This window comes from Mytilus californianus, unplaced genomic scaffold, assembly GCF_021869535.1.
Source record: "Mytilus californianus isolate M0D057914Y unplaced genomic scaffold, xbMytCali1.0.p SCAF_2, whole genome shotgun sequence".
NCBI classification, from domain to species: domain Eukaryota; kingdom Metazoa; phylum Mollusca; class Bivalvia; order Mytilida; family Mytilidae; genus Mytilus; species Mytilus californianus.
In genome coordinates this window covers 91,339,349-91,358,959 of record NW_026262668.1, presented here as the reverse complement: position 1 = coordinate 91,358,959, position 19,611 = coordinate 91,339,349, and the positions used below count along the sequence as shown (strand labels likewise).

The following is a 19,611-nucleotide window of genomic DNA, read 5'->3' as shown; positions in this document are numbered from 1 at the left end:
GTCGTTTTCTTTACACGTATGACAACTCAACATCTAGGATTGAGTCTCTATGGGTGAAACTTAATAGTTCATCGTGCCTGACATTCTGGTATAAAAATCAGATAATCGGTAGTTCACCTAGTAGTACTATTGATGTTACAACAAAGGTAAGTTGGTACTGAAGTATAGTAATCAAAACTGTACGAGTATAAATGAAAAAGTAAAACAAAAGTTGTAATTACCTATCAGAGGTATCCTATCACAATTCGCCATTGCCGATTGTTTGATCGATTCAGTGTCTCAGTTTTAGTGACATTTTTATTCTGTCATAGATCCCGTCATATGTCTATTATGCACGTGGTCCATATGACGCTTTTACATGTTTTGTCATATAACTTACTATGACACTTTCAACATGCAATAACTTTGGAATCTTATGACAAAACAAAGGATGCCTGCTACTACGACGCATTCGTATGTTTTTTCCCCTTATATACTTCAGTTAAGCCATTCCAATTGATATTTTATAGTGTGTCTTTCTATGTTGTACTGTTACACTACTATTTCAGGTTAGGATGAAGGTTGGCGCCTGTTAAAACGTTTAAACCCGCTGCATTTTTATGCACCTGTCCTAAGTCAGGAGCCTGTTGTTCAGTGGTTGTCGTTTGTTGGTGTGGTTCATTAGTGTTTCTCGTTTCTCGTTTTTATATAGATTAGACCGTTGGTTTTCCTGTTTGAATTGTTTTACACTAGTCATTTTGGGGCCCTTTATAGCTTGCTGTTCGGTGTGAGCCAAGGCTCCTTGTTGAAGGCCTTACTTTGACCTATAATTGTTTACTTTTTACACATTGTGATTTGGATGGATAGTTGTCTCATTGGCACTCATACCATATCTTCTTATTTATATTGTCGATTTATTTCAGGATTGATCTTATGACAACTGAACATTGATAATTGGAATGCAAAATGTAAAAGTATTGATATAAATATGTAACGTCATGGCATTGCAAAACATTTCTGCTTGACAATTTAGGATACTTGTTGGTTTATAAAATAGTAACAATTTTAGAAATGGTTATGTGGAATTTCGTAAGATATTTGAGTCTTTTTTATTTGTTAAAAATAGTAATTAAAGTTTATACTGTTAAGCATATATCTTTTACCGTCATTTGTGCACAAAATATTTGAATTTATTATTCTCCTACGGGTAGTACCAAATTCCCCTGAAAGATACATAAAACTGCAATATCTTTTATATGCAGGGAACTTCTTGTCCTGGAAAACAAACTTATGTTCATAAAACCATTAAGGACAATCATGACACTAATTGGACGCAAGAATTCATACAACTACCAAACACATCTGATGTCATTCAGTTTGTATTTGATGTACGCACAAATAATTTGGCAGTTTCCATCGATGACATTGACCTACTTAACGGAATTTGTCCTTTATGTAAGTTATTTACCTAATTTTAATACTTAACCGTATGTTCTTAATTTATTTGATTTTGTAGGCCCTATTCCTGAAATTTACTTCATATTTCCTGAGGTTACTTTTGAAGTTTAATGGCAACATTTAAATCTAATCTGGGAATGATATTTCCTTTTTCGTTCTTCCCTTTTCCTCGCTTTCTAGGTTAAATTATTTTGTGTGTCTGAATAGGGGATAAATCTTTCTGTGGACTGTTACCTCATGAGCTAGTACGTTGAAAATCCGACTCAGTGTGTCTAGAGAGGTTAATTAGTGAAATTGTTTTGTTGAGGCATGATATAAGTGATACAGTTTACTGTACTATATATTTTACCGTCAGAATTTTACAAAAGATTACTATTGAAATGAACTTCTCAACAAGCTTTCAGAGTTCCTGGTATAATCGAATTAACCATTATTCGGTAGAGCGTATCATTGTTTGTACGAAAGAAATTTATTATAATTCAAAACACATTGTTGTACAAAACTAAAATTTTATATAAAATAGAATCAAAGCTTGACCCAACAAATAAACAATATACATGTATTTGGACACAGGAAGATTGATATAAATGAACTTTGATATTTTCTTAACATTTATTATTGTTAGATAACTTATCATATATATCAATGCAATCCCCAAAAGACATCGGTGGTTTTTTGATACGCGTACATGATTTAACACAACCGTTTCTCACTATACCGTGTTTGTTGAAAAGACAATACTAAGCGTTACTTTTAGTTGTATCATTTAAAGCCTTTACAATGTAATAACTTTGATTTGGAACTTATTTCAAAATATTCAATAAAATTGCGACTGTCAAATATTCAATTGACACTTGAAACATTTCGAGATTGTACAAGTATAATACAGTTTCCTTATAATTCAGTATTGAAGTTCTACGAACCAGAAAATATAACCTTAGCAATTCCACACGGTGGCCATGGACATATTAATTGTTCGGCAGAGAAACCTGATGATGCTCTATTTGGTATGACGAAAATAGGCTCCTGTCAAAACTTTGCCAATACAGGAATACATACAATCCAAAAAGCCTCGTTCTCAGATGCAGGAACCTATGTTTGCAAATTAATTGGTGATGGTGAAGTAAAGACAAAACTTGTTACGGTAATTGTAACAGGTAAGGATTCTAAATTTGTAGAAGTATATGCATTCCGATAGGAATATAAAGAACTGATTAATAGAAGTTTTGCTTTACGCCGCCATTGCCCAAAAGACTATACGCAGTGAAATGTATTTATACATATCGAAAATATCTAAAAATCGCGCATATACTGATGAATGTTCATATATTTTTTTTCTATAAAAAAAAATTTAAGAAAGTAAAACACACCAGATTTTCATAGTTTTGAAATTGCGACAAACTGACAGATTAAAATGTGAATACATTTATAAATTTAGAAATAAATCTTATAAATCATCTACACTGACCAACTGATCATTTTATCTGCGCCTGCAAAACTTACTTCTCTAGGAATATATATAGTGAATAAATCTAAATTTTTCAAAAGCAAGAATGTATACTGTAATTAAGAATATTGATTTCTGTTGAGATATTGTTACGGTAACTGTAACAGGTAAGAATTCTAAATTTGTGGAACTATAGTTCCATTCCGATAGGAATATAAAGAACTGATAACAGCACAATGACTTAAGTGTGTATGTAGGTAAAGGTTATATCTTTGGAAAGCTTGCTTGCTAGGCGAAACGTGAAATCATTATTAGTTAAGGTACCACCTTCCCTTAGGCGGTGTCAATTATTATAGTTAAGAAGAGTACCAATAAAAAGAAAGGCCAGTGCATAAACATTGTGAAACCAGTTTAGAAATATGTTTTCAATCTAGATTTAAAATATAGTGTCAATTATAAGCTAATTCACAAGCATGTTGTAGGTGTGTTTGATTTGTCAATTTCATTTTAATCAAAACAATATAATACAATTTTTACAAAAGCATTGTGAACGGAACATTTCAAAGATGACCCGACTAAGTTTATTTGTACACCTTCTGTAGTACTCCCCCCAAAAAAATAAAATACACATCATATCAAAGATAATGTCTTATCCTTACATATATAATAAGGATATGAAAAGGGTTTTTATCGATTAAATCATATAATGTTATATAGAATTACACATGTAAGCAATCTAGTTATCAATGAACAGAGGTAATTGATTGAAATGAAATTGACAAATCAAACACACCTAAACCTGAAAACATATTTTTGAACTAACTTGTAAAACTGGTTTCACAATACAAATGTATATATTTTTATTGTTCCTACTTTTGATTTCCCTGCTTAGCTATTGACTCCACCCAAAACGAGGTTGTACTTTAGCTAATAATGATTTCATGGTTCATCTACTCTAGCAAGCTTACCAAATATACCTTTACCTACACACTCAGGTCAATGTGCTGTTATGGAAGTTTTGCTTTACGCCGCCATTTCTCAAATGACTATACGCAGTGAAAAGTATTTCCCTCTGATTTATATTTATACATTTCGAAAATATCTAAACATCGCACATGCATTTACACATCCCAAATGCAGTACATATTTAGGCATCCATCCCAAATATAGCATGTATTTATACATCCATCTCAAATGTATATACAATGTGTTCATATATTCTAAATGTTATAACACATCAAGCTTTTGTAATTTTAACAGCAAGATGTGAATAAACCATGTGTTGCGTAGCAAAATAAGATCTGAATTTTCAGTTTGAAGCTCAAGGTTGCAAACAAGGATAAATATGGCAGACCCTATATCTATGTCAACAAATGTCACATCTAGGACATCAGCTATACGCTTTGATAGTTAGTACTGAATATTCTTGAAGGATAAATAAGAATGTACGGTAACGATTGAAACGAGCACGGCGTGCGATTCTGAATAACCAGTACCAGAAATCAAATATTTGGAAGTCAAAATTAAAATGGCCTGAACAGAGGAGTTAAAACAATCTATGACCAGCTTTGCAAAGAAAATTTCAACCACAACTTAAGTACAAGTAAATAAATCATAACTCAAAAATATAATAGAAATTATCAATAACACCATACCAGTACCAAACATTTCTCTCAAACTTATGCGACAAGCATCTAAACACTACATCATGACCAATATAGAGATCAGTAAACTAATTTCTAGATGTTAATATAACCTATCAGGCAACTGGGGATGAGAAAGAAGAAAGGAGAAGGTCCGGTAAGGGCTAGTTTTGGCCTATTATTCGAAGTACATTTGACACTTTTTAAACACTTAAGTGTCTACCTCAGTCGATCAATTAGTTTATGTAAAAGATTTGGACTGATTTGGTCATTACTTACTTACAACTTACAACTCCCGTTAGCGCCATGTGTCGCATAGGGCGCGAATGGAAGCCTTCCATCTGAGTCTGTCTACTGCTTGTTGTTGTGCTTCTCCCCATGTCCTCCATCCAAATTCTGTTCTTTCTTTGTCTCCATTCGTCTCCAAGTTTCCTTTGGTCTTCCTACATTTCTCTTTCCAGGTGGTGTCCACGTCAAGGCGATTCGACAATCATTCCATGGGTCCATCCTCAGGATGTGACCTATCCAACTCCTTCTCCTGGTCTTAATGGTGTTGGTGATGCTGCACATGTTGGCTCTTTGCAGCAGTTCTGTTTTGGAAATCATAGTTGGCCAAAATATCTTGAAGATTCTACGCAAGTTCCTGGTGTTAAAGGTGTTAAGTTTGTCTCTATCTCTCTTGCTTATCCTCCAACATTCTGCCCCATATAACAACACTGATATTACATTGCTTTTATAAACTTTCATTTTGGTGTTTCTACTGTATTGGTTTGATGTCCATATTTTTCTTAACTTGTAGTATGCTGCTCTTCCCTTTTTATTGTATTCCTTATATCGGCTGTTGCATTGTCGCTGGTATCTATAACCGCTCCAAGGTATGTAAAACTATCAACCATCTCTATTTCTTCGTTGTCCAATGTAATAGGCTGGATGTTGTTTGCCTTTACACACATTATTTTACTTTTTTCTTGTTTATTTCTAATCCAGTTGTTTCAACTATCTTTTGTATATCATCTGTTTTGGCTTGTGTTCTTGTTGCTGACATGGAGAGCAATATCATCTGCAAAATCAAGATCTTCTAATACCCTAATCTTCCCCAGTTGATACCACGCCTTTTCCGTGTTGTTTGCTTCATTGTCCAGTCTATTGGTCATTAAAGACGCTCAAATTCAAGCTTAATTATGAAAAATCTATCAAATATGCCATAAAACGCCACTTTTCAGATGTTTTTTGTCTAAAATGTAAGTGGACGCATTCGTGTTCAGTCTCAACCTTTATATATGTTATGTATTATCATCAAATACAACATATATTTAAATATTAAGACTGAACACAAATGCGGCTACTTCCATTTTGGACAAAACCGTCTTAAAATTAGCACAAATGCTAAAATTATGAAGATTTCAGTAATATTGCATGAATTTATGATGCTATTTCCTGATGCATGTGCACTGTATTGTCAAAAACAGCCCATATTTATGGAACAGAAGTATTCTTCTTTCCAATAAATAGCTAAAAGTTTACATTTTTTTACAAATTAGTAAAAATGCTATATTTTGGGGCCAAAAAGGGGTCTTACCGGGCCTACTCCTTTCGATGCCAAAGTGATTAAAATTATACAAACTTCATTTATAAGAATTTAAAATAGAAGTTTGTTTAATATGATTTTTTTTTTATAAAAGATACTATGAATGTTATTATATAAATAAAGGAAACACAAATTGCACCTTTGAGAATGGCATATGTGACTGGATACAAGATACACAAGACAACACAGACTGGATATCAAAATCTCAAAGCACGCCTTCTACTGGTACCGGTCCAAATAATGATCATACGTTTGGAGATTGTAAGTACAATTTTGTACTCATCAAATATTAAATTATTTTCTTGACTGAAAATTTTATTAAACTACAATAGAAACATTGTATCCCTTTCTATTAATTATATGCATTTTTTAATGTATTTTTAGAGACAGCAATACAAAAACAACAAAATTTTATCAAAATTTCATTTTCAACATTTTTTTACTTCTTAATATTCCTGAACCGCGAGGAAGATATATTTCCGTATCCTGTACCGTTGATAAGTTTTGATGATAATAAGTTTGTAAACAAATTCAAGTGGCTGATTGATAGAAGATAAGAAAAAGAGAGGCAAAAGATACCAGAGGGACATTCAAACTCATAAGTCGAAAATAAATTGACAGCGCCATGTCTAAAAAAGAAAAAGACAAACAGACAAATAATAGTACACAAAACACAACATAGAAACCTAAAGACTGAGCAACACAAACCCCACCAAAAACTTGGGTTGTTCTCAGGTGCTCCGGAAGGGTAAGCAGATGTGGCACCCGTCGTGTTGCTCATGTTAGTACAAACCGGGTAATAAGTCAAATTCTGTAGGTCACATTCAGGAAAAGGGGAGCGGGATTGTAGTTACGACATTAGCATGTAGCAACGATATTAACATGTAGCAAAGTTTAGTGGTTTATAAACTGAATAATTGGATAACTTTATGACTACCTATCATCTATACAAATAATAGTAGTGGGAAAAAAAACTTATATTAAAAAATATATTATATTATTTATTTCTAAAAAATAAATCCATAAATCTAAAAATAAATCTTATAAATGATGATGATGATGATGATGATGATGATGATGATGATGATGATGATGATCTAGTGTTGTTCCGATGATCGGAATAAGTCGGAAATCAGTTGGTTGGGCTTGGCGATGTCGATAATCGATTGGGATTTTGTTTAATCGATTGTCGTTATAGTTTCCGGAATTTTAGCATATTAACTTCAGCTCCGTTTCCGGTTTGCATTTTACATGCGCAGTCAAACAAATTGTTACGAAAAATATCAGGAGATGACAATGACAGTGTCAAACATCCTATAATCAAAGACATCAGCAATTTCTTTCTTTATAAACGTGGTAAAAGCATTGACTTTACAGATTGATCGTATGTTATTTAAAATAAAGAACTTTTTATGAAATACATTCTTTCACTTCCGGTACTTGTAACTCGAGAGCGTACATCAAATTATTCTGAATTTCGACAAAATAAATGTATTGCTACATTAGAACGTGGTGCAAATTGCCTTTTATTAATGTTTCATCCATTTGTTGCGTTAAAAACGTCACATTCCTTTCCAAATTGCTTGTTACACATCGTTTATTTTTGTAAATTTTCCCGGTTTGTCCGCCATTGAAATATATACGAATCACGGATCCGATACGGACCAGTTATGAAAGAATTCCGTATTCTTACGATTATAAGTACAGACGCACGAATGACACAGCTGACAGAAGAATAATGATCACAAAAGTGAAAAATACGCAATCCTTACGAATTAACAGACATTTGTTGGATCCCCTTTGTAAAATGTATATATTTCAATGCATTGTTTTATTTATTGATTAATTTTAAATTGCTTAAAGTTAAAAACTTTCTATATCTTTTTTTAATGAAAAGCATTCAAATTTTGATACAGCTATGCATTTGAAATTATAATGTGAGTGATACCATTGAAATTTAGAAATTGTGTCATTGTTGGTAATAAATGTTGTAATTATAAGACAAAATATGTTTAATCTGAATCTGGATTCTAATTGATTCACTGTTTTAATTGCTAAATAAAATATGATAAGGAAACAAATGATCAAACAAGAACATATAAAACTCTACAATGATATTGAATATATGCATTAAACATGTACAATGTGGCTGAATGCATGATTTAATATAAAAAAAGAGCATGGTATAATGATGCGATTATAACCGATAGTCGATTGGTTGCTGTCAACCGATAGTAATAGATAATCGGTTGGTAATTTCAACCGATTATCCAACACTACACTGACCAACTGACCATTTTATCTGCGCCTGCATAACTTACTTTTAGGAAAATATATTGTGAATTGATTTAAATTTTTAAAAAGCAAGAATATATAGTGTAATTAAGAATATAGATTTCTGTTGAGATATTTAAAAAATAAGCTATTAGAATAAAAACATTGAAACAACAAACAAATGTTTGTAAGGCATTGCTTAGTAGAAACTTCAGAAAAGGCAAGGATTTTAAAGGTTTACTTTAATGCAGAAATGTCACTGTCGCGATTCTGTAAAATTTCAGCAAGAGGACACTACTTGTATCTTGAGGCTTCGGGTAAGAGTCAACATGACACTGCAGTTCTCAGGTCACCCATGTTATCCACCGGACCCTATTGTCTCTCGATGGCCTACCATATGAATGGAATCAGTATGGGGGCACTTAACGTTTATACAAAGGTAATAAATTATTATGTAAATAAGCAAAAGTCGCAAATAATTGTTAAAAAGATGAAGTTTAATCGTTGTATGCATTATGTTAATTAATTGTGTGGTTTGAAATTTAATGTAAAAAAGTACAGATTGTACAGTAAGGGAATATTGTGAATATGTTGATCTGAATATTTAACTAAAATGTAAGTTTGGGTTGAAAAGAAAATGTTTTCTCTGCCAATGATACGTTTTTCTGGAGAAACATCTTTCAGTATAGGCTTTTCTTTTTAATCGTGCAGTGACGACGTTACAAGTATACAAATAAGATCTTGCAAAGAAGTAGCTTTTTGCGCTAAGGTGATGTAATTTAAAATATATTAATCAATCGTGCATTGCCAACAAATAATGATAGATTATGAGTCTTTGAGAACAGTGGTATCGACCAAGGAAAGGTAATAAAGACAAAAGTTTCACGATACATGTACGTCATGTCTTTAATTGTTAACCCGATTGCAAAAGTTAGGAAAACTAAAAACAAAAAATATTTTATGTAAAGAAGATGATGAATATTCAAGTAGTTTAATATCCAACCAAAAGCCCGTTCTGAAATATAGAGGATAGAGGACTATTGAGATTTCAAGGTCAAATTGTTCAACAATATATTATTGTTGTAACAGACATTCTGGGGTGATTCTCACAAACACGTGTCGCTGAAAAAAAATACCTATATACTTTAATATTAGGTAAAAAAAATTTCAGAGACACGTACCTGTGGTGGTTGTAGGTGTTCAGAAAGATTATTGTTTCGCTTCTTAGTTTGGTAAAACACTTTTGTCATGATTCATTTCTAAAATGAGTTTAGAAAAAAAACCTCATCAAAGATATCAAGCTTATTATTTGGTACTCCAGACACGCATTTTGTCTACGTAAGACTCATCGCTGGCCCTCGAATATGTGTGAAAAAAATGTTCGTTATTTGTTCAATTTTTTTTTACTCATTTGTTTTCTTTATTGCAAAAGAACACACACATGTACATGCGAGAAATAAAGAAATTGAACAGATTCTACAGATTCAAAGACCGATACCAAAACAAAATAATAATAAACAAGCGAAAAGTTCCTTGATTGAATATTTGTATTCTAAAATAACAGTTTAATAAAACAAGAAATATGATATATGCAACACCAAATTAAGAAGCGATTTCGTGTTCGTGTTGCTCTTTATGTTTCAATATAATTTCTTTTCTTTTTTTGTATCTCAATGTTTTATGACTAAAATGTCAATTTTAGTAAGCCTGCAACCACAATACTATATACAATGCCATAATAGGAGTACGACGCAAAATGTGCATGTAAAATATTTATACTTAAATAAGCTCATATTAAATTCAAAAAGCCAAGAAACAGTTCTTTGATATTCGACAAAAAGACATATTGAAGGCCGTACGGTGACCTATAGTTGTTAACTTCTACTACGTTATTTGGGTATGTGGTGGAGAGTTGTCTCATTGGCAATCATACCACATCTTCTTATCTTTATATTGAATTGTATCTACATCATTACACAGTGTATGAACATATGCTGTCTTGCGAAAAAATGGAAAAGTAAACATAAGAATCTTCATGGCGTCCTTTTGGTAAAGATAAATGATATCAAAATTGAAATTTTTTGTAGATACTGTTATTTGACTGCATGTGTCATTCTGTGTGCACTATTAGAAGAGCTCGCCACTTTTACGTTGAATTTGTAAACGAAAACATATATCCCTCAAAAAGTGAAATGATGGTGACAACATTCACTAAATCGTGTCATATTTGGCTCCAAAAATATTAAGAATTATATTTTTACTTGAAATATTAGATTGCATTGAATAGGAAAACAATCGAATCTGTTTGACTTCTCCATCAATTTCTAAATAAATTGCCTCTCCTGATCAGAAAAATAAGTGAAATGTCGTCATTAACAATGTATTTCATTAGCAAGTTTTCCATATGATTGAAGATTGCAAGATTGACCTAACAATTATAGACAGAAAAAAACTGTTGAATTTTTGTTTATATATTATTTAATTCAAACAAAATATTTCAGGAGTGCAAAAGCACAGTGCGCCGTAAAATCTGGTCTGCTGCAGGAAATCAAGGTGTAAACTGGCTTGATGCATGTATAAAAACACCTGTTCTATCACAGGACTATCAAATGTATATAGAGTCAGAAAGAGGCTCTACTTATGCCAGTGATATTGCTATAGATGACGTTAAAATATTTCCGTATGCTGGTAATTGTACCTGTTACAGTAGTAAAACTGTTGGTAGGTACCTGTAGTATTGTTCTGCATTGTTCTAGTAATGGTTTACCTGATTGTATAAGCTGACACAGCATTGTAATAAATAAATATCCTCATAAAACGATTGTGAGAAGGCGAAAGCTGATCAGGGACGCATCTGACATCGAAGCAATACAATTTGAGTAATGAAGAAAACGAAAAGAATCAATTGTTTTATACTGCATATTCTATTTCATAAGATATTACATATGATACTGTTGATACACATGACCCAACGATGTTTTTTGATGTTTGAAAAACTTAAACCTTTCTAAATGTTAAATGCAACAACCCAAAAAGAAAATCTACAGTAAAATATGCTATGATACTATTTTTAATCATAACAAAGTTTCTTTCCAAGTTTTGTTAAACTCCATGAAGGTTAACAAAAAACAAAAAAGTTTTTGATCTGTAAAATGTAACCACATACTGCACGACGCCAAAGACAGGATGCAAGGTGGCTATGTCTCGCTTCCACGGTCTTTATGGAAGACGAAACAAACTAGAATGCTTGGAATACTATTATTTAACTTTTTAACTTTGTCATCAGCAAATTAAAAAACATAACTAAATTTGTATTCTTTTCAAACGGTTTTTTGGGATGTATAAATACACATACACGTTCATTTTCTATTAGAGATTACTCTATCTATATATTACATTATACATATTTATTAACAGGTTAACTCCTAACTATCCTACTGCCTGTCGATACTTTTATTATGGCATTGTACAAGTCATGTCTTCTTTGACTGTCCATGACGTTAAAATACTTTATCCATGGGAGGTGTTTTAGTTGATTTTAGTCTCTGATGCATGATTTTTTATTATTAATTGTTTTTGGCTTTTAACTAGCTTTCAGTAACTGCGAGTACTCTTAAATCGTACTTCGTGTTAATTTGATCTGTTGATACAATTTGTAATGTATTTTTGTTATTTAATGTTTACTCATTCAGTGTTATATCTATCTCACTATTTTTAATATATACCACCTTTGATAAGTGTTTAGTATGACGATAAATTTTCAATTGTGTTCTCATACTAGGAATAACAAAATTATTTATTTTGTAAAAATCATTTCCGTAGATAGAAAATGAAAGGATATGGAGAAAATGTACATGGGACAAAATCGCACACAATACATAGAAAACCGTACTCCATGTATACCTTATAACACAATAATTTTTAATTATTTGTGTACGTTATTTTATTTGGCGGTATTTTGTCCAAGGTTATGGTTGTCTTTCTGATATTGTTTTACATCTAACCCCCTTGTTTTATTAATTTTGTATTTACATTGTGTCATAGATCAATTTTATTCGTTCAGTGTATGTTCACTTGTTTTTGTTGATATGTCTTTTGATTGAGTTAAGCCATTTCAATTGATATTTTATAGTGTGTCTTTCTATGTTGTGATGTTACACTATTGTTTCAGGTAGGGTGAAGGTTGGGGCCTATTAAAACGTTTAAACCCTACTGCATTTGTTTGCACCTGTCCTAAGTCAGGAACCTGATGTTCATTGGTTGTCGTTTGTTGATGTGGTTCATGAGTTTTTCTCGCTTCTCGTTTTTTATATGGATTAGACCGTTGGTTTTCCTGTTTGAATGGTTTAACACTAGTCATTTTTGGGGCCCTTTATAGCTTGCTGTTCGGTGTGAGCCAAGGCTCCGTGTTGAAGGCCGTACTTTGACCTATAATGGTTTACTTTTACCAATTGTGACTTGGATGGAGAGTTGTCTCATTGGCACTCATACCACATCTTCTTATATCTATTTCGTGTCATATCACAGTTCCTTTTCAGGCGGTTACTTCATACAAGGAAGCTATTTGCCAAAAAATTCCTAATGAATAAGTTGAAGACAAATCTTCCAAAATTTTACAGACGCCAACAAATATCATCTTCCATTCATTATTTATGATATATCGCCGAATGTGTCTTATCATTTGTTTTGTCTTGCCCCGAGCAGCAGGACGGGAATCGCAATGGTACAGGAAATGATAACCTAAAGGAGCAACAGTGTAAATCCGCATTCTTTTTATGAGTAGCTCTTTTTGCTCAAACAACTTGATTTCTATATCTATTAACCATGATTGACACATATTTTTATCACATTATCGTCTTCGAGTAAACGTTGTTTGAACACAACTCTTGTTGTCGTAAAATGTACCATTTTTTCAGAAAGTGACATTTATAAACGAATTTGATAAAAACAATTCACATTTTGTTTGTTTGATTGTTTGTTTAATTTGATTTTATTCATTTGGCAGATAAAAAGAAATAACATGGTATGGGGCAAGACATATTTGAAATTAGTTTCTTAATTTTCTCAAAATTGACGAATAAGATTCGCAGGCTTATTTTACTGCATTTTAATACAAATATATAGTATACTCAGTAGTCAAATTACCAGCGTGGCATTAGACTGGATTGAAAAAAAAAGTTGCCGTGGATGAATCATTTAAGGTATTTTGTTCGTTTATCGAGATATAATTTTACCTTGTTCTTACGTAAAACTATAAATAAATAGAGACATTACAGAGGAACTGTTGTGAAACATTTTCCAACATCAAAATTGATCTCTATATTTGCTACATTCTCGTAGAATACGGGCGGCTTCGCACTCCTAGAACCCCCCTACCAGGATGCTGCCCTGTACATGATGGGGTCAAAAGCGACCGCGAGACTCACTGTCGTTCTCTTCTACGTGAAATTCACGCAGAATCTAGCTCCACCACTGATTATGTATGTTCTTCTTCCAAATAAGTTAAAGTAACATTAGCATACCGATGTTTAAATCTCGTAAATCCGTTTACAATACACAAAGTAAGATATAAAAAAATAATCTGGAGGGAATCGCATTAACTCCAAAGAGAGATAAACCTTGTGCGTTGAAAGGAAAAACGTCTCCTTTTATGCAGGCATTATCCGGCATGCGAATCTACACTCAATCATAGTAGTGTTGACTTGCTGAAATCAGTAAATGTGCGAATAATACAACGGTTTCTCATTAAGGGTTTGACGATAATAAAAAAAAGTCAGCAAATTTAATGGGCGTCCTTCTTATCCTCACCATAGAAGGATTCACTTACTGGCAGATATTGTAGTAAACTTTTGTTATCAACTCCTTACATCTGTAATGTTGGGTAAATTATGATTTGGTTACAAAACCAATATTTCAAGACTGAATATGCATTTTTTTTTTAAATTATGTCATTTGCTTTTAAATGATCGTGAAAAGAGAGATTAGTAAGTATTATATCCTTATCAGTCAAAAGTGAAAAATAACACCAACAGTTGCGATTTGTCTGTATGCTTTTTTATATTATAAGAAATTGTTTGTTGATGCAATTTTCCATGTTTTGCTTTTAAAAATAATGCACAACTTTTTTATACCCCTGGTCATCGTCAGGTCTACATATAATTTTGGTGGATTTGTAATGACCGTATGACAATATTTATATGAATCTATCTAGAGAAATATGTGTCTGCAAGTTGCAGTTTCCGTCACATCTCTCAGTTTAATTCACACTGATATAAAGATAAGGAGATGTGGTACCGGATTGCCATTGAGACAATGTCAACTAGATTTCTAAAGCACGTGGATATGCGTGAATTTGAGACGTTTTTAGTTGTTTTCCCATTTCCAAATACAAAGTACATGTATCGTTATTCCTAATTTTGCATAAAAATTGAGAAAAAGTAAAAGCGGGAAGTAATAGAATTAGGATCACAGTTACGGAATAAGTTAACATTATATAACGCAGTCGAAGAACTTTAAGACGTTTAAAAGACGTGAGTAAAACATAACAAACATAGGACACCTGAGCTTACGAAACACATTATGTTTTCATTCTTATTTTTTATTAGTCCGTTCCTGTAACTTTGAAATAGATATTTGCCAATGGCATCAATTAACGACAGATGAATTTGACTGGACACGGCATTCAGGCTCAACTGATTCTTCAGCAACTGGACCTAATAACGATCACACAACGGGTATGTAGAAATAATGAAATATCCATGCACTATGCATTACTTCAAATAAGAAATGTTATAGATAAGTAATGATTGCAAAATATACTTGACACTTTGTATGTAACAAACACCGGAACCAACACACTACAATAAGAACTTAAATTATGTATCAGTCAGCGGCCATTATATATTCAACACATTCATTCAAGACAGATTGGTCGCGCTTTTTTACATGAACACATGGTAAATAAACGCCTTGAAGCAATAACTTGGATAATATATAAGGAACACCTGGCAAAAATAAAAAATACAAAATCAAAGTTTGGCATTATCCATCTTAAATTACGACATCTGCCTGTGTGTAGTGATAACTGCAGATGATACCAAATCCATCTAATGATTTCTTTGATAATAAAATTCAAGGCGCTGTAACAATTATATATGTATGAATAATAACATAGACGGTTCCAATTTTATTACACCAGGTGTGCATTTCGACAATAACCTTCTCTTCAGTGATGCTCGAGGCCATAATATCTATAAAAAACAAAAATTTATTGAAAAAAATGAAGAGCAGATAAACCAAAAAGGAACGTCCAGTGACAATTACAATGAGCGTCACTGATGAGTCTTATGTAGACGAAACGCGCGTCTGGCGTATTAAATTATTATCCTGGTACCTTTGATAACTAATTATTGCATCATATCAGGACGAGAAAATGTGAATGTGATATTAATATGTATCCTGCTTTGTAATAGACTAACACACACTAAGTTGGCTTTTCAACATAATAATTCATATTGTAACAGTCCACAAGAAGAAATTTCACCGTACCCGCACACATTTTTCTGACTCAGAGCAAACCAATCTGTGCTCTTACCCATAAATGCCACGAAGAGGTTTACAAGTTTCAAACCCACGAACTCCCGCTCTCGAGTCGTCGAACACACAACCATGAAACTAATGACGCGGTTCAAAATAAAATCTACTTTGCAACCATGTCAAAAAAGATTTTCTAGACATTACCATATATCTCCATCAAGTCAAGGTTTTTTGTGTGTTTTCAGTATTATTTAAGTATGCATATATGTACTTTCAAACAGTTAGTTAGTATATTAATATAAACACTAAAAATGACATGGGATCAATATTTCCAACAACTATATATCATATTTTCATTTAATACCTTAAATGTACCAAGAGAAAAAATCATTAGAACTATGGTATATTAAAAACATTATGTCAACTCTTAAAAGCGGTGCTGGTAAATTTTGTTCACGATAAGAGCGGTGATGGTAAACTTTGTTCACAATAAGAGCAGTGATGGTAAATTTTGTTCACGATGAGAGCGGTGATGGTAAATTTTGTTCACGATAAACCTTGCTTTTGCAGGTAATGGGCATTACTTATACATCGAGTCATCAAGTCCGAGAACGAAAGATGACAAAGCTGAACTAGAATCAACCACTTTGACAGGTGGCATTCAATACTGTATAACATTTTATTATAATATGTTAGGCGCAACAATGGGAGCTCTTAATATATATAAGGAGGTAAATGTTTTACATTTTCCTGATCGAATATAAGTATGTTTTTTTAATTTTCTGTCATTGTCCTATTAGCAGCCTATCGGCATATCATGAAAAATCATTAAACACTTGTTATTTCTTTGAAGAACAAAATATTCCAAATGCTTTAAGAAATAACAAGTGTTTAATGATTTTTCATGATACACTTGTTATTTGTTATTTCTTTGAAGAACAAAATATTCCAAATGCTTTAAGAAAAAGTCATTTGTTGAATTTCTACGCCGTGCGCGTAAGGAAGACATAGGATATAAGCTTTCCTTGTGCATAACTATTTCGCAGCACAAAATAACTTACAGTATTTACTTATTTCAAGTGTTGATGTTTAGCAAGCATTAAACTAACACAATCAAAGCAGAAAATATATCTAGTGAATGTTTTCATTTGAACTTTTAACCGTGTTTATCGACGGACAAATTTGGGATGATACGGGGTTTGGACCTGCCAGCGTTTTTCGATCAAATTCGATCAAGCGCATCTCTCTATCTCTCTCTCTCTCTATATATATTTATTTTTTTAGCTGAAGACAATTCAAATAATGATATATTGACAAAATATGATACAGAATTTTTTTTTTTTTTTTTTTTTTTTAAAGATAATATTCTATTCAACAGTATCTTCAAAATCTTCTTCACAAGACCTATGTTGTGTTTTCTGTACAAATGTGATAAATCTAATTCGGTAGGTCTCTTGGTCTTTTTCTTTTTTTGCAATGGCGTTTTCAGTTTGTTTGGGACTTATGAGTTAGAGTATCCCTTTGGTATCTTTTGCCTCTCTTTTGTAAAATTTAATTATTGCTTGACAATGAAATACAAGTATGGAATGCACGACTCGGTTGACTCAGTCAAATCCTCTTTCATAATTTTCCTTTATTGGCAGTCTCTGTTGTATTGTTGAATTTATTCACATTTTTTAAACCTGGAACGATTTTGATTTTGACTTATAGTGTAGACACTTTTTATGATCTCCAGTTGTATCTGGTTTGGCTTCAACATATACTCCAGATCCTTTTATATTTATCCGTATTTACCTTAGACTTAAATAAAGAATTAAGTCCATACTCCACTGCAAGGCTAGTTTTCTCGACTTGCAATCTAAATAGTTTTTAGTCACACTGGTATTTGGCTTCAGTTGTTCTAGTTAGTAGGAGCGATCGGCACAACTTAAGTGATGATCCCTCGCCCTTTATGCGTATGGCAATAAAGATGAAAATGACACTTGACAAATTTGGAAATTTCGCAGTTTTTCTGGATTTACCTTCATCAGGAATGCTCATGCTTAGAAATTTGAAAGTTAAGGATGTGTAATAAGAATGTTTTAAGATTCACTGAAAGATTCGAATTTTCATTTAGAGACGTAAGAGAACTATGAAAATTTCAACGTATTTCAGGTTGTGCCTTCGGGTAAACGAGCCTACCTGCCACCACAGTCTAGTTTAACTTCGGGAATAGCAGCACAGGTAAAGTTGTACGAACCATTAACAAATGGATTTTATTTATTTTTTAAATTGATATTTGAATTTTCAACCACAGAATAAATCTGTTTAAGAAATCGCATAAAGATTTGCATATAGGTTGAAATTCTTGTTACGTGTTTTCTAATTTTGAGCTTGCACGAAAAGTAAAATATGGCATATTTAAGGTAGAAATGGCGACATCAGAAATAAAATACGACCATTAATTAAAAAAATGTTAAACACGTCATTTGAATGGGTGCAATTATTGTTTCTACAAGAGTAGGGACTTAACTTCACATTTTAAACTACACCATGCTATTTTCAATGTGCTGAATTCAGACAAGAACATTTTAATTTAAGAATTTATTGGAAGTATTAGGAGCATATCTGATAATACCTTTTTAGGCACGAACCAAGTTAAAATCCATTACACGAGCATACAACTTGCAAACAATGCGGTCATTATAATTACAGACAACATGCATTTAGATGACAAATAGATGTAACAGTGAGGATCAATAATAAAAAAATATAGATGATTTCCTTAGACTTTTCTTTAAAATCTGCCTTAAAGTTTGTAATTGTTTTCTTAGAGTGGCGTCAGATCTTCCACAAGAACTCTTCTCTTTACAATCCGAGATGACCATGGGGCGACGTGGCATAAACAGCAAGTCAATATACCAGTTTCTAATTCAGACTTCAAGATCATTTTATCTGGTGTTGTTGGTACAAGCTTTTACAGTGATTTAGCCATTGATGACGTCAGTATTACAACCGGAACGTGTTAAAAGACTTGCATTACTGATAAGCGAAACAAAATACGAAACGTTGTCAATAATGTAAAATACTTTTAATAAATAATTTAGAAATGAAATATCAAAAAACAAATTTCCAAGCATTGTTCCATTAAAGAGTATTATACATTCCTTCAAAATTACTTTATTTCACAGTTGATAACATTGTGATGTTGTGGACCATTTTTTATATATCATGAACAAGGTTTACTAGACTAGGTAGTCATTTATACATTTTAAAATTTTGTCACCATTGATTAATTCCAGGTGTTTTTTGTTTGTTTGTTTTTTTTTGTTTTTAGGGGGATTTACTTTAAATACAGAGACTTTTTCATAAAAAATCTTATGACTAAAAAAACACCCATAAGTCATGTACATTTCAGTATAACTGACGATCTATTTTAATCGTAAGAATTTTTGTGAAATGTTTTTGAATAATGCCGAGAGAGATTTGATACAGCACACTAGTATGATATGAGCTTTATTGAATAGGATCTTAGACAGAACACGCAATAACTGGGCATGTTTTTACTCTCATGCAGGTAGTGGTGGCTATGTTGCAACCAACTTGTTCGTTTTCCCATCAGCCCGTTCATCCGTTTGTCAAACAAATGGTTTTGTCACAAATACTACTGAGCGGAATGATTGCATATTTGGTAACCAACTTGACAC

General features: G+C 32.4%; 1 protein-coding gene and 1 long non-coding RNA gene across 2 annotated transcripts; both read left to right on the top strand.

Moving 5' to 3' along the window:
* The first annotated feature begins 2,348 nt into the window (after positions 1–2,348).
* Positions 2,349–15,131, top strand: LOC127727721 (MAM and LDL-receptor class A domain-containing protein 1-like). Its single transcript, XM_052234836.1, has 5 exons — positions 2,349–2,594; positions 6,239–6,376; positions 8,674–8,828; positions 10,891–11,110; positions 14,995–15,131. The coding sequence occupies exons 1-5, from the start codon at positions 2,447–2,449 to the stop codon at positions 15,129–15,131; spliced, it is 798 nt and encodes a 265-aa protein (XP_052090796.1). The 5' UTR covers positions 2,349–2,446.
* A 1,369-nt stretch (positions 15,132–16,500) lies between these two features.
* On the top strand, positions 16,501–19,008 carry LOC127728499 (uncharacterized). The gene is made up of 3 exons (XR_007994147.1): positions 16,501–16,656; positions 18,080–18,148; positions 18,739–19,008. It is a non-coding gene; the product is annotated as an uncharacterized LOC127728499 (long non-coding RNA).
* The last annotated feature ends 603 nt before the right edge of the window (positions 19,009–19,611 follow it).

Bases quoted from the DNA above. Each gene is read 5' to 3' on its own strand.
- LOC127727721 (XM_052234836.1), top strand. From the start codon at position 2,447: ATGACGAAAATAGGCTCCTGTCAAAACTTTGCCAATACAGGAATACAT. The intron at 8,829-10,890 runs GTAATAAATTAT...AAAATATTTCAG, and splicing joins CACTTAACGTTTATACAAAG to GAGTGCAAAAGCACAGTGCG. The intron at 11,111-14,994 runs GTAGGTACCTGT...ATTTTTTATTAG, and splicing joins TTACAGTAGTAAAACTGTTG to TCCGTTCCTGTAACTTTGAA.